Raw genomic sequence first — 14,967 nt, 5'->3', positions numbered from 1 at the left:
GCAAACATGAGATACTGCCAAGAATCACAGCATCTGAAGATGCTTCACGATACAGACGAATCAGTCGTTATATTTAATGTTCCTTTTAAAAAAGAGGCACAGTAGCTTCAGTTCTGTCAGTAGGATGGGAATCCGTGAGAACCACTTGCACATCATCATAATGCTTCAGTTCAGGCCTGCAATCCAATTACCTGATTGTGATCAGGTAGCACAGAAAATCCCATGAAAAATTGACATTGAAATACTGTATTTCAGGTGTATTTCAGGGTAGCATTTTGGTGCAGTGGTTTGCATTGCTTCCTCACAACACTGGTGACACCTCACAAAAAATGGAGGTAATTGTAATCAAGGTTGACATATTAGATGTCACAAGAACACTAAGTTAGAACAGAAAGAACATCAGTTTCTAACCTCCTCACCAGAACAGCTACCCCTTCTGTGCCCACCCTGAAGCTGGTCGAACTTAATCGACTGAGACATTATAGTGGAGATTGAGTGGAGGAGCTGCAATCCCTTAGTGCTTTTCTTTGTAGAAACAATATATTTCTTTAAAAAATCCGGGAAACCACACTCATCTGACTCCCGGATTGAGCGAGACAGCTCCTGTACGAGGTGGAAATTCCTGATTTGCAATGCTCGGGACTCGCTCAGGTTTAAATTGAGAGCATGGTTTATTTTTCCAGAATCGACCGACATTTTTACGATGCCACAAAATAAAAAGCACAGAATAATGTACTTAATTCAGCAATTTAAAACCATTTTCAATGCAAGCAGACTGATCACCCCTCCAGTCGGGTGCAGCTCCAGCACACACCATGAAGATCTCACTGTTATAGCTCTGATAGCTTTCCTTAATGCCAGCAGCACGGGCTCCCTGGTATTCAAAGGCGGTACAAGTGACTTTGCAAAACTGTTTGTTCTTGATAAGCTTATGCCCTAAAAGATCTAGGCACGAAATGAAACACAATAAAATTTCACGTGCCGAGCCAGAAATATTTAGAAAAAACCTGATTAAGAAAGACTTTTTAGAATGGCTGGAATAAAACCTGATGATGGAGATATACTGTAATGTATTTATGCAGATAACCTTGTGGAATAGATTTGACATACTGGACGTAAAGTTATAGTATTTTACTTTCTTACAAAAAATAAACATAAACAGCATTAAATAATTAATCTGGAGTCATCCAGATCTTCTGAGTTTCATTCTGATTCTATTATTCTGTTACACCAAGTTGTACAGTAAGTATGTTACACTTTTGTTTGGAGTTCAGCCCAATAGCATTGCTGAACTGGTAAAATAAATGTTTCAAGAGTTATTTACACATTCTAGGTGATGTTTTGTGCTGGAGAAAATAAAAGGCCTTAATCTTAGAAACTTGTTAAGGGACACATGGTGAATGAGAGGACATCACCCACCACCCGAACACCATCATGTTAACGTTTTACAAGCAAAATGTGCCAGTATCAACCGTCAGTGGTCAACCGTCTGAACTGAAATACAAAGTGCTTTGAGATAGAGCAAATGCTGTGATGTTACACGTCAGGAAAAGGTACATGTGAATATCTCTCATAATGAGTAAAGCTGTTGAACTGACAGGAGCACTCAGATATCTTCCCATTCTCACGACTTCATCCGCTCCCTGAGAGAATCAGGTGTTGATGAGGAAAAACAGAACGTTCCCACTACTTCTGTTCTGCACAATCTGCATTTTCCTTTTAAGCAATTGTTTTTTTTAATTTATGCACATCCTGTTGCATGTGTTAAACAAAACTCTCTGATGTTCGGGCTGTTATGCCAACTAACCGTTCTAGAAAAAAACAGGTTAAGTTCTTTGAAATGAATGGTATCGTTAGTATCATTACTTCGGCATGGACTTGTTTTTACGTCAAAGCTTGAGGCTTTCTGTAAATATCGAGAATTTCTAGTGAAACATTTGGACTTGCAAAATTCCCTCGATTTTAAAGTGAACCCAAGAAGAAAAAAAGGAAAAAGAACCAAAAAATCATTGAGGTAGATAAGATTCCATCTTAAAAGAAATGTTGCTATCTTTTACACATTAACCACCCTACTGTAGAATCACTCCACCTGCGTCATTCTTACAATTACTTCTTGAAGGTGTAAAACCATTATTTTTCCTGAATAAATTCTCAGGAACCCTACCACACCAAGACAGTATGAACCTCCAAAGAATAGCAAGTACCTTCATATCAGTCTCAAAGTCTGACTCAAATCAGGTGAGACAGAGGCTGCTTAAGTGTCCATTTAAGAAATAAGGCCAATCGGTTCAAAACACTGATTCCTGGAATCCTACTTCAGCAGTAGTAGCTGCTGTTGTAGAAGCAGTACAGCAGCAGTAATAGCAGAGGGACTTGTTTTATCCATGCATTTCCTAACCGTTTCATCCAATTAAGGATCACAGGGAGCCAGATCATCAAGTCCCAAGGCATGCTACACCTTGGACAGGACGCTAGTCCACTGCAGGGTACTCACAGACACGCATATTGATACCTTGGGACAAGTTTCCCAGAAGCCAATTATCCTACTAGTATCTCTGTCCACCAAGGGAGGAAACTGAAGCACCTAGAAAGCCACACAAGCATGGGGAGAACATCAAACTCCACACAGGTAGCACCCCAGAAGTTGAACCCAGGGCCCCAGCACTGTGAGGCAGAAATACTGACCATTGCGCCACTGTAGCACCCAGAACTTTTTTCCAGCCAACCTCAATTGTGTAAAGAAGTAACTCCTGTTTTATTTCTACTGGTAAAATTAAACTAGATCCAAAATAATCGTCCTGGTTGATTTTTACAATGCCCTTTGGGTTTCAAGTATTATATCCTTTTATTGTCTCCATTCAACAAGACTAATACCTGCCTTTTAAAATGGCATTACAACACGTACCTCTAAAGCCATTAACTTTGTCCCTTTTCCTTGAACTAATCCTGTAGCTGCATTATTGAAGTTTGCTGATCCAAATTGTTAATACTTCTCTAACCTTGCCAGCACAGTATATTGAGTTATTTTAATCCCTTTCACTCGGAAACACTCTTACTAGGCCAATTCGCTGGCAGTACTTAGATCTGACTACCACCGAACAGTGGCTCTGCGTGGCTTGGCACCTCAGTACCTGTCTGAGCTACTGTCATCCTCCTCCCCACTTTGGAACCTTCACTCTTCTAATTCTGGTCTCCTATCTGTGCCCCAAGCCCATCTACACTCTATGGGTGTCCGGGCCTACTGCTGTTAAGCCCCAAAGCCCTGGAACTCTATCCTTATGGATATCGGAGAGTCACTTTCCCTAAACTCTTTCAATTCTGGACTCAAAACCTTCTTCTTTAGAAGAGCCTTTACTGAACTGGTTCTGTTCTTTACCCCTCTGCTCCTACCGTATTCAGTACCACCCTCTACTCTCTCCTCTCATTGTGTATTTTCATTGTGCAACTCTTGCGTATTTTTTTATTGTTGTTGTCGTTTTGTAAAACACTTTGAGAAGCCACCTCTAAAGGCACTTTTTAAAAGTGCTCCTGATGTCAAATAAAGTTTATGATTATTATAACAACCTGGTTTTCTAATTTTTGTCCTATGGCTGCCTTGATAGTTCACCAATTCAAATCTGTTTTGTAAACGTTCTCTCGTTTTACCTTTCAGCAGTAAGGATCCTTCCCACAGCAGTACCGACAACCACCCCTGCTCCCCCTACCAGCACCATGACCTCCTCTCCCAACACCACCACCCTGCTCACCACTGCCACCACCCAGGCCCTGGCCACCACTCTCAACAACACCACCACGGCCACCGAGGTCTCCTGGACCCAGTTCAACATCATCATCCTGGCGGTCATCATCGTGGTGGTGGTGGTCCTCATGGGCTTCGTCGGAGGGGTCTACATGTACCGGGAGTACCAGAACCGCAAGCTCAACGCCCCCTTCTGGACCATCGAGCTCAAGGAGGACAACATCAGCTTCAGCAGTTACCATGACAGCATCCCTAACGCGGATGTCTCCGGCTTACTGGAGGATGAGGCCAGTGAGGTGGCACCCAATGGGCAGCTCTCCCTGAGCGCTCCCATGGGCATGTACAAGGCCTAGCTCCGACGACCTCCCAAGGAGCCATGGGATGGATTACCTGGAAGTTATCTTGTTAGGAGCATGTAGTCCTACATGGGGACAACAGATACCCCTCCAACATCCTGAAAGAGGAATAATTTATTGGGAAAGAAAAACAGCAAACTAAAAAATAATCAGGTTCCCATCGCTGGATTATCACGACTGGTGAACAAGACATGCAGGGAAGATCAGAGCTGCATGCAGTTAAAACCAAGTTCTTAACAAAGGCGATCAAAAGATACTAATAACTGGAAGGAAGCCTGTGTGATTTGGTTTTTGAAATGACGCTGCTGTGATTGGGATTCCCAAACTCCTAACCTCACAAGTTCCCACCTCCCCACCCCCCATCTGTAAACATCAAGTGGGAAAAGGCACAGATTTTCTAAATAAGCTTTGAATTATGGGTGTTTGGGTTCCCAGGCGTCGTGGAGGAGGGGGAGATTAAGACTTGCGTCATGAAGCTGGAATTCAGAGACGCGTGTCATTTGCTTTCCTGCACTGAAACGGTGACTTTGCCTTTGCAAACTTCACAGAGAAAAAAAAAATTAAAGTAATAATCACTTTAAAAAGCTGGTCAAGTCTGTAATTCTGAGACGACCACGCGCTGATTTTTGTTTTTTGTGAAAAGGGTAATATTCTACTGGGGAAGAGCTGAATGTTTTGCAATGAAAGCTGATGAAAGCGATTCATCCCGCGGAGCTAGTCTCCAGCTGAGCAGTACACAAATCCGGAAAGGAAAGGGAGCTGCCTTCCTCTTTATTCGATTTCAGTTCAGCGTTTCTTTCTTTTTATAAAGGGGTTGATCGGATTTTAAATGGGGAACACCCTGTATGAACTTTACATCACGGGAAATGGCAATAAGACTCATATAAACTTTTCAGCGGACAAAATCAAGTGATAAAAAAGTGTCCACTTCAGAGATCCATGTAATTTAGGAATGTTAATGATTTTTTTTGGTCTAGACCTGAATTATACACATATAACATGACGTACAGTAATGGGTGCGTCACTGTATAGGGCAGTATTGGAAAGGGCTGGGACACTTGGCGATCTGTGGCAGAGTTAGAGCCATGGACACATGACCAGACAGGAGATTCAGCGCCGTCTGTATTCGGGTCTTAAGTGTCTGTTTTCCTTTTTTTTTTCCTCCTGAGAAGTAAAGAGCAGTCATTGTTGGAAATTCACAAAGCCTTTAAATATGTTTTTACTAACCTCAATTTAGAGACATCTCCAAGATAAATATGTTTTATGACCATTTCATCTTTTTAGTCATCAACAGCTTCTAAAGTCTTATTATTGTTTCCTTTTGAGTGTTGCACAACATAGACAACAAAAAAAGTATTTGTGAATTTTGGCTTTATTGAATTTTCCCTTTTATGAGCCTTATTATCAGGTACAGATACCCCAAAACTCTATTTGAAGTACAACGTGCTCTCAAGCTTGACATGAAACACATCAACATTAGATATATCTTAATTATCCAGTTTTCAAATACTAAGAAGCTCTTCCTTCTTCTATGCAGTACCAAGTTGAGATAAAATATATATTGAAGAAAACAATTCAGTAAAAAGATGGCCTTTGCTCTGAAGCCCAGTCTGCAGACAGCCTCTCTGACATAAAAACAGAAGGCAAATTCTGTGGAAGGAGATATAAGCAATTTTGTTGTTTGAACCCTAAACAGACCGACATCTGATTACATAGCACAGCAGTGTTGTTGGTACTCTTAACTTCCTTGTTTTATGCTTTTAAAAATAACATTTACTGCTGTGTGTCACAGGTTGTTTTTTGTTCTCCTTATCATCTCAAATTACGGGAAAACCAAGCAGTTGATTTTCATATGGGTTTTTAGTTTAGTGTGAAATTGTGGCACTAAGTCTTAGTCTTGAGCATGCATTCAGTCTTGTAGTCCTTTCAAGAAGTGCCGCATGTACAGCTGAAGCAGAAATTAGGGAGGTTTATTCTGAGGGGTCAACTGTTTGGAAAGTGCAACTAGTTACACTTATCTTATCCTTTTTTATTTTGTTTTTAAATAAGGCTTTCCTTTTATTTCTGTTTCAAAAGAAAGTAAAGTTCCAGATCTGTTAAAGGTATTGTAAACAACATCTTCTTCAGTTCCCCAGCATTACAAAGTTGTAAATTCTTCACCCTTATATCCACTTTGTTTATTTTAGTATAATTACATTTCTCTTTATTGACTCCATCTATATTTTACACCCTGCCGAATGTTATATTTCCCACAGTCTCTGCTATTACAGAAATTTTGACTTGAAATCATTTTGCAAAGTGGGTAACATAAAGACTGTTCCTTCAGTGTCCCAGTATGGCTGACCAGGGATGGAATTAGTGGAGTTTTTTTTTTTCATTTTATCTGACAGTGCATTTCCCTAATAATAAGGCTGCGTGGCTCTTTTTCAAAAAACATGATTCAGTGTTCCACAGTTTGTGCAGTCATTTCTAAAAGGAAGAGTTGTCTTTTGTAATCACGCTGGATTGATTGATTTAGCTATACAGTCCTCGGAAGGAAATGTACCTTTGAAGCATGCAATATGGTAATAAAACAAAATCAATGCCAGAACTGTAAGGAAATAGACATTTCACACCCAGTTTATTCAGTTATACATTTTTAAAAGAACAGGATGCATGCTGACCCCAAACTAGGTTCCTAGTGTTGCCTACCGTTGCTCGTTAATTAAGAGACCCTTGAGATTTAGGTTGAAAAAAACATAGAAACCAAAAACCACGGAATTTGTGCGTCCAAAACCAAAAAAACAAAAAAAGAACCCTTCGTGAGAAATTAAGATTTCCTGATTTTGCATTTATTTATCAAATAGGTTCCAATCTCTGTGGGAGACTCTCACGAGAAAGGAAACAATGTACTTCAAGGCCATCAGTGTTCATATGAAAGATAATAACATAGAAATATCAATTCCACTCCAGGTTTGTCATATGGGATGAATGAATAGGCTACAAGTTGGCATGAGAGAGACAGTTTAAACCAGCAGCACAAGCTGTTTTGTTAGGAAATGACTAATTTCAGATGCTATCTGAAGTGGAAAAGACATAGCTTACATTGAATGCATGTTTCATTTTGACTGAGGTAGTGTGCACATAGGCTAAAGTGTATGTTTTTTTTTATTTCTTTTAGAAAACACATGATAAATGACCTATTTAAAAATAACCCTGTCAAAAGATGCATCACGCATTTCAGTGAATGACTTAATCCCATACATGTTTCTTATTTTCCTCTGTATGTGTAAAAGATTTCAGTAGTTGGCTAGACTTCAGTAAACTCCTGAGACGTGGAGCTCCTTTAAGGAATGGTGGCCAGTCCATATAGTAGAAGTAACAGCCAAAACTAATATCAGTGGTTCAAGCAATGGATGATACAAACCACTAACAGTCAAAAAGATTTGGAATGTCTTGAAACCTGCTCTGAAACAGTCTCGGGGTAGGAAAGACAAGTGACGAGCTGGTCTGTATTAAATTGAGCTGTCCTGACACATGAACAGGACCATTGTGACATATGCCTTGGTCTTGTGCAGTAGCGTTAGGGGTTATCTACTCCACAGGCTCATAAGGACAATTTGAGACAATTCCCCTGCCCTGAGAAGTACTCCTTTTATCATTCTTAAAACAATACGATTCACACCAGCACCTTTACTTCAAGCAATGTGTATTCATTAAATGCAATAAATTATAGAATAAGAAAAAGTATTTAAATTAAAACCAATGTGCTGAAATTCACTAGAAATCAGGCAAAAGATGCTAAACTTCGAAGCATCAATGGCAGAGAGTGTGAAATAGCACTCGTGTGCGGGAGGCGAATCATGCATTGAGCTGTATATGAAGGTGAATTTGCTGAGGTTGGTCTGGTCTTAATATGGCAGGCCTCTTTATGGTGATTTTATTGTGCACCTTTTAATTTCATGGAGTTAAACTTCACAAGAGCCATTTGTTTCGGTCAAAAGAGTTACCGATTGGCTAGTTCAAGGATTTCTGAGGCGTTTTCCTTCAGAAAAATCCAAAAGTGCAAATGAGAAGACAGTATCCTGTGTTACAACACACCTTCCAATGCTCTGCCCAGCAAACTTTTTGCACAGCTTCTTTGCTCAGGAACTAACCAAAAACTTGTTTGCTGAATAGAAGTGTGGTAAGTGAAATGCTTAAGAGTTAGTGTTAAGATTAGGTGTGTGGTACTGTACAGGCTGTGGATCAGAATTAGCATTTTGTTACTAACATTCAAATAATCTACAGTAGAGTTTGGTTATTATCTCATTTACTGTATGTTACCCTATTTCTACTTTATTCATATATTTCATTTATAAAGCAATTATAAACAGCATTTGCAACCTCTGATTTTTGTTTTACTGATTTACAAATACCCCTTTCATCCCTGAAGAGAGAGATGTCTCCTCTTTTATAATCTACTTCAGGAGTCAGTGTGTACAGTAAGTGTGACTGGAATTCAGTCTTGCTTTTATTAGGAAACCTTAAAACTGGGGATGGTGTATGTGCCTAAAACATCAACATTAACTACTGTACCTTGACAGTAATTAATAATTATTGTGAAGGTTTTAAAGGGCAGTCTTTTTTCGAGTTTAAACAGCTGCTGTTCAGTTTTGCTGCTGAGAGGACGACAGAGCAGGACCTCAAATGTCTGCGATTATTTGTAAAAGAGGAGAAAGGTCAGGAATTCACGATGATAGCGAATGCAGGAATAATGGTGAAGAAGAATGAAAAACAGCTTTTTCCCTTATCCTCTCAATACACAGTGTTTCCATACTTCTGAGCTGTACCCTGTACAGATTTAATGAGACTATGTATAAATTCCAAACACCTTTCTTTGTTTTAATTTGACTGTAATATGAAGTGTTTATTGCAGACAATGGTCCGCCTAATTTTCCTTTGTCTATTTTCTGTTCCATTCAAGAAAACCCCCACACTATGGTTTTAATAAAATCTTTATGAAATAGCTAGGAGATTCAGTGCTGCTCTTCATAAGGGGGGAAAAAAATATCATATTTTTTTTCCTAAGCCGATCATAATGGAATTTATGTGAACCATTATAATGTGAAGGCCGAAGGCTAAATACTTATTATTTTAGAAATACAGTCTAAAATAGTTCAGTTGGAAACCTTGCTAAAGTTATTGAAAAGCTGATGCAACTAGTTTTCTATATGAAACTATTGTACATTTCAAAGGAAGCACTGTTCATGCCAGAAACCATACATAAGAATGTTCAAAGCCATTATTTCAGTCTGTGATGTTTTTCCCACTTCTTTGCAAATATGCAACCCATTCAAGTATTTTTATTTTTATTTTTTAAACTAAAGTTCCCATAATGGTGTTCTTCGGTGTTAAGTTGAACAAAGCTAATTTTTTCTTCATTTTTCCTGAAACATTTGAGGAATTTGGCTATGAAAGACTGGATTTTCAGATTGCTGTATCAGTGATACGTCCCACTTCCGAATCTCAGTTTGCAGACTGCAATACAGCTAGCTGTGAAGTAAAACAGTAGGAGCAGAGAGGCCAAGAAACTTTTGCTTTTGCATTTTCCACATCTTAAAAATGTTTGTGTTCTTAATGTGTAACTGTCACTTTGTGTATGCTGCGTTACTTATATTCCAAATGTCGATTAGCTCCACTCTTGATGCAAATTTGCTTGGGGTCTCTCAGAAACATTCTAAATGAGAATCTTAAGCTTGTAAACCTTTTCAATCTAGAAAGCAGCAGGTAATCCACTGCAAGTCTTAGTGCTTTGTTTTAATTTTAGAAGTGTTTGATATACTGTAAATGTAGGTGGTCATTTCAGTAAATTGTTCTTACAGCGCACATTGGAAATTGTCTTAAACTGTAGATTTGTGAGCCCTTCCAGTCTTCAGTCTCTCAGCAAAGGGGCTGATGGTTACTCTATGACATGTTTTGGCCCTGCTGGTAGAAAATGAGATGTTCTAGTCACAGTAGGAGAAGGATTTTGGCTGAGATATGTTCTAATATTCCTTCTGAATATGGTAAGGGTAACGAGATGGACAAAACATAGTCAGAATATAGTGTGATATTCTGTCTGAGTTAGGTATTATATTAATCTTGCACACTGCTTTAGTGTAAAATGCAAAAACAGCTGTATGACTAACTGTATGATGAATGCTGGTTAGTTCATGATGGTTTCTCTTCAGTGCTTTATAGAATGAGTTCAGATACAGGGTGTTTCCAGGGAGACTGGTACTCTGCATTACACTGTGGATTATCCCTGTACAAAAACGACTGTCATCACTTATTGTGAGACCATTTGAGCTAACTACAGTCTAACCATGTTATGACATAACTGTTTCTGCACTATAATCTAAGGTGGCTAATTTTGTACATTCTTAAAAACCCTTTTCTGGATACGTTTCAGTGATTGTTGCTGAGTGACTGTGAGACACTCTTCAGGAATACAAAAAGATTTGTGTGTTCCTTAAAGGAAAAAGAAGCTAGACTCCTAGCAAAATGTTATCACTTTGGGTGGAGTTCCATTGGTAACCTACCCTATAGGGAAATGGCCCTGTGATATTTCATTCATATTAATACAGAATATACTCATTTAGTTCCGAAAATTTCAGTCAAATCTCTCACGTGACCTGCTTTTTATAGTTAGCAAAATATGCTTCTCATTTCTCTTGGTACAAAATGACATTTCTTTGTTAATGGGTGTGGAAAGCAGTTTTTTGGATACACGAATGGGGTCTACCAGAATGAATTAAAACTGTCTGGGGAGATGATATTTGTATGCATTGGTCCTCAGGTTATTTCAGTGATTTAGATTAGGGATGCCAAATTTGAAAAAGGTCTGATTGCTTTCTTGAAGGGTGGGTGGGGGCAGTGTTAACCCAGAAAAGCACATTCCAAAAGCCTGTGTAATTGTTTTCCTGTCAAACATTTGGAGGGATACTCTGCCCCTGTATAAGATGCAATGAATTCAGCTTTGATTTGCTTAGTGAACAACAGTGAAACTTTGTTTCTCAGGTCACACACCTTCACTAATTTATTTATAAATGTAAATAAGACTAAGATGTTATACAGGAGTGTACATAAGAATAGTGTGTTGTACAGATATAGTACCGATCCTTGGGCAACAGATACATGCTGACATGAATGAATATTAACAGTCCCAGCCCTTTTTGGAACTGTCCTACATCTCCACAATAAAGAGTTGTTCATAGGTATGTGAATCCTTCTATTGTTTTCAAGGAATAACATGGTGTATATATTATGAACTAATATTGCATATATTTAATAAAACTTGTTTTTTTGGGGGCTGCTTTGTTTTTCCATCACATTTGTTGCTGGTTGATTCTTTTTTTTTCTTCTCTCTTTGCCCTCCTGCTTGGTAGTTTTGCCTCTGAATGTGCAGTTGAGAAAAATGCAAAGATTTGTAGTTAAAGTAGCTGAATGCACCTTGACAGCAGCAACTGTGGTAAGTGTTAAGTGTACATTAGCCAACAGAAACAGGTAAATCAAAGCAGTGAAAGGAAGTTCATACTGCACACTCTGTTCTGTTGAGTGAGCATTCACAGGCTCTGACACATTCCGCCAGTCAGAGCTCTGTCATTCACGATAGCTCATTGTGACTTAAATCACAAGTTTCATGCAAATCCAGTTCCAGACATGTTTCCCTGCTGCTACTGTTACTTTGCTGAGCTCTTTGTTTTTTTTCCTGTGTACTGCACATTTTCCTGGTGAGCACATGAATTCTTGCTCTGCTCACTTATGCCGAGTTCAAGCCACAACACTCTTACCGTAGGTCAGCCAAGCAAACACAGACGATAGAATTGAGTCCCCACAGTTCCCCATTTACAGTAGAGAAAAAACCCAGAGGAAGCCAAAGTCTGAATCAAGGTTATTTACTGGAAGGTTTTTAATTACAAGTTAAGGTAAGCTCACTTTATTGGCCATATACAATTTCTTGCATTAGGAATTTGTCTTTTCGCATACCCCAGCCTGCTCTCCATGAGACGCACAGACAGGGAGAGAAGCTTAGGGTCAGAGCGCAGGGTCAGCCATTTATACAGCACCACTGGAGCAGTTGGGGCTAAGGGCCTTGCTCAGGGGCCCAACAGAGTAGGATTCCTCTGTCGGCCTCGGGATTCAAACCGGCAACCTTCCAGCCACAGGCGCAGTTCCTGAGCCACAGAGCCACCGCTCTGTCAGGTTAAATAGGCAGTTATGAAAGCCCTTTCTTGAACTGGCCAAAAAATGACAGTAGGTCAGCTCTTATGTATGTGGTTTAAGTTACTTGCATTCATCCATGTTCTAACTGCTTCATCCTATTCAAGGTCAAGGGGGAACCGGAGCAATGGGCATGAGGCAGGATACATCCTGGATGGGACACCAGTCCATTGCAGGGCAAACATATACTCGCACCTGTGCAAATTTGTTTCCACAAGCTAGTTAACCTACTCGTACATTTTGGACCATGGGAGGAAACTACGTGAACACGGGGTGAACAATACCAACTCCACGCAGACAGCGCCCCAGGTCCAGAGCCATAGCACTGCGAGGCAGCTGTGCTAACCACTGAGCCACGTGATTGACAGTGATTGGTAAGTTTGGTTTCAGACCCCTGTCCCAGCATCCTTCAATAAAGAGTATAGGAACGAGGAGCAAACCTTGCTGATAAGAAAAGGTTATTCAGCACCGCCTGTTTATTTGGTTATTGATTGAGCCAAGGACCTTGTGCAACCCAGGGATCCAGGAATCTTGTTCCAGCTTCCACATCCCTTTGGTTAAAGAGATGTTTGTCCTCAGTCTTAAAAAGCCCTTTTGGGTCAATTTCCAGATGAGGTGCCTGAAGAAGTCAATGAGGCTGAATTTGTCAGCACCTTTTGGGATTTGTTAATGTCTATCTGGTCCACTCGCAGTCTTGAGTGATCAAGACTAACGGAATTCAGTTTCTTTACTCTTTCTGTGCATATCTTGAGGGAGAGAAAGCACTCTTCCCTGAAAGGGAATCCAGCACAGTCAGCCTTTGGATTTGTGGATTAGTCAAAGAAGCGCTCAGTGAAATGTACTTCGCTTGAGTTATCCAGATCACGACCTGGAAATGAATCACAACCTGACTCTGAGCGAGGTTCCTCAAGTGGCAGTCTCGTGTGTTGCCAGAGGGTGATTTTGGATTAGTTACCAAAGGCTTTCTCAACTGCTGCTGAAAAATAACTCCTACAACTTCCTGGGCACCTGCAGGATTGTGTTAAGGTCAGTGATTTACGGGTCTCTTTTCCAGTCAGTGCTGAATATCTTGGACATTGATCTGCATCTCTTAGTGTGTGTGTGTGTGTGTGTGTGTGTGTGGAGGAGTCTGTTAGTCAATCTTCATTTCTCTGTACAGCAGTTGATGTTAAAGCACACAACAGCCAATTTCTGATCAGGGTAAGTACATGCTAGAAATTAATTGGTGAATCTAAATTATAAAAAGCTAAACATTTTAAAGGGGAATTTCACAGTCTAACATGGTTAGTGGAATAGGAATTATGTTATACCACGAGACTGACTATAAAATCCTATCTGTGATTAAACCAATTATTTAAAAATGGATTAAGTGCATTTTCATGCCGAACTGAATCACTGCTTGGCAGGACTGAATTTCTGAGATACTGTATGTTGACCTGAAACTTCCAGGGTCTGAGGTTTCATTGCAAATATTAAATGCTAAAGTTCCCTTTCAGATCAAAATTAGTAGTTACTTGTGTCAACAAGAGGTTGTGGGAGTTTGGAAAAAAACTAGCGAGCTGGATCCTGTTAGCAGCTTTTTTAGCTAATTTCAGAAATGGCAGAACCAGATGCACTGTTTCACACAGAAGTACAGTGGATCTAGTCTGTTTCCCCAGTGTGAACTGAACATGAACATCACTATTGTGCTCCAATTACAATCAATTACAGATCAACAAACAGCTTGATAGTCAAATGGAAATTCTTAACTCCTGCAAAACAGTGGTATGTCAATGCTATAACTGCTGAGTCAATGTCTAGCTTAGTGGAAGAACTGCTCAGCCAATGTCTTGGTCAGTGGAAGAACTGCTGAGTCAATGTCTTGGTCAGTGGAAGAACTGTTGAGTCAATGTCTAGGGCAGTGGGAGAATTGCTGAGTCAGTCTTGGTCCGTGGAAGAGGAGGAATTGTTTTTGTTGAGCTTAATAACAAAAACACAATATAGTCTTAGTTACTGTTCCAGTCACAACAGTACAGTTAATTTTTGTGAAACTTTTTTTCTTAGTAATTCTGTTGTTTCAGTTTTTGTTTCTGAAACTTTAGAATTAAACCTGAGAATATCTAGTTTTGCTTTCGAGTAAGCCGTATTTTATACTAATTGTCACATCATGGTGTGGCTCCAAAATTAAGAACCTGGACCAACAGTGAACAGGCCAATAACTGAAGTATTTTAAAGTTTGCAACTAATTCTTTATGCTGTCAGAAATGATGGTGATCGAATTCATATTATTTTTAGTTTGATAAGTTTTGCAGTACTGAGCCCATTTTTTCCAAATGTTTTGTGCCTTTTAAAAATGTATTCCTGATTTTCCGACTTTACAAACCAATCGGACATGGACTTACAAAACAGACAAAAAAGAAAATGATTTTCAAAGTTTGGGCATTTAACGCCTTTGCATTTAACTGTTTTTTTTTAAAGATGTAAACTTGCTTTTGAAAAAAAAACATATTAACCAAAGTGGTAAAACAACTACATTTTTACACTAAATGCATTTGTTTTTGCTTTGGCATTCGAAAGGGGAGGTAAAATTTCGTCAACTTTTAGAACACTTTTATTCCAGTGGCAAAGATCAGTGGCAAAGGAGTTTCAGTTTTCAAGTTTGAAGCAGTA

General features: G+C 39.4%; 1 protein-coding gene across 2 annotated transcripts in view; it reads left to right on the top strand.

Moving 5' to 3' along the window:
- LOC148644061 (multiple epidermal growth factor-like domains protein 9) overlaps positions 1 to 11,406 on the top strand; it is a 194,118-nt gene extending 182,712 nt beyond the window's left edge. Inside the window, exon 6 of one of the 2 annotated variants that reach the window (XM_088615360.1) lies at positions 3,656 to 11,406. In XM_088615360.1, coding sequence (XP_088471486.1) covers positions 3,656 to 4,092 — 437 coding nt within the window. In that variant the 3' untranslated portion in view covers positions 4,093 to 11,406. Of the gene's footprint in view, positions 1 to 3,652 lie in introns of both variants that reach the window. The other variant, XM_088615359.1, reaches the window with a different exon arrangement.
- Positions 11,407 to 14,967: the final 3,561 nt, after the last annotated feature.

The sequence above is a fragment of the Lepisosteus platostomus genome, chromosome 21 (assembly GCF_059453375.1).
Source record: "Lepisosteus platostomus isolate fLepPlt1 chromosome 21, fLepPlt1.hap1, whole genome shotgun sequence".
NCBI classification, from domain to species: domain Eukaryota; kingdom Metazoa; phylum Chordata; class Actinopteri; order Semionotiformes; family Lepisosteidae; genus Lepisosteus; species Lepisosteus platostomus.
Note: the sequence above shows the minus strand (reverse complement) of the source record. Positions and strands in the feature narration are given on the sequence as shown.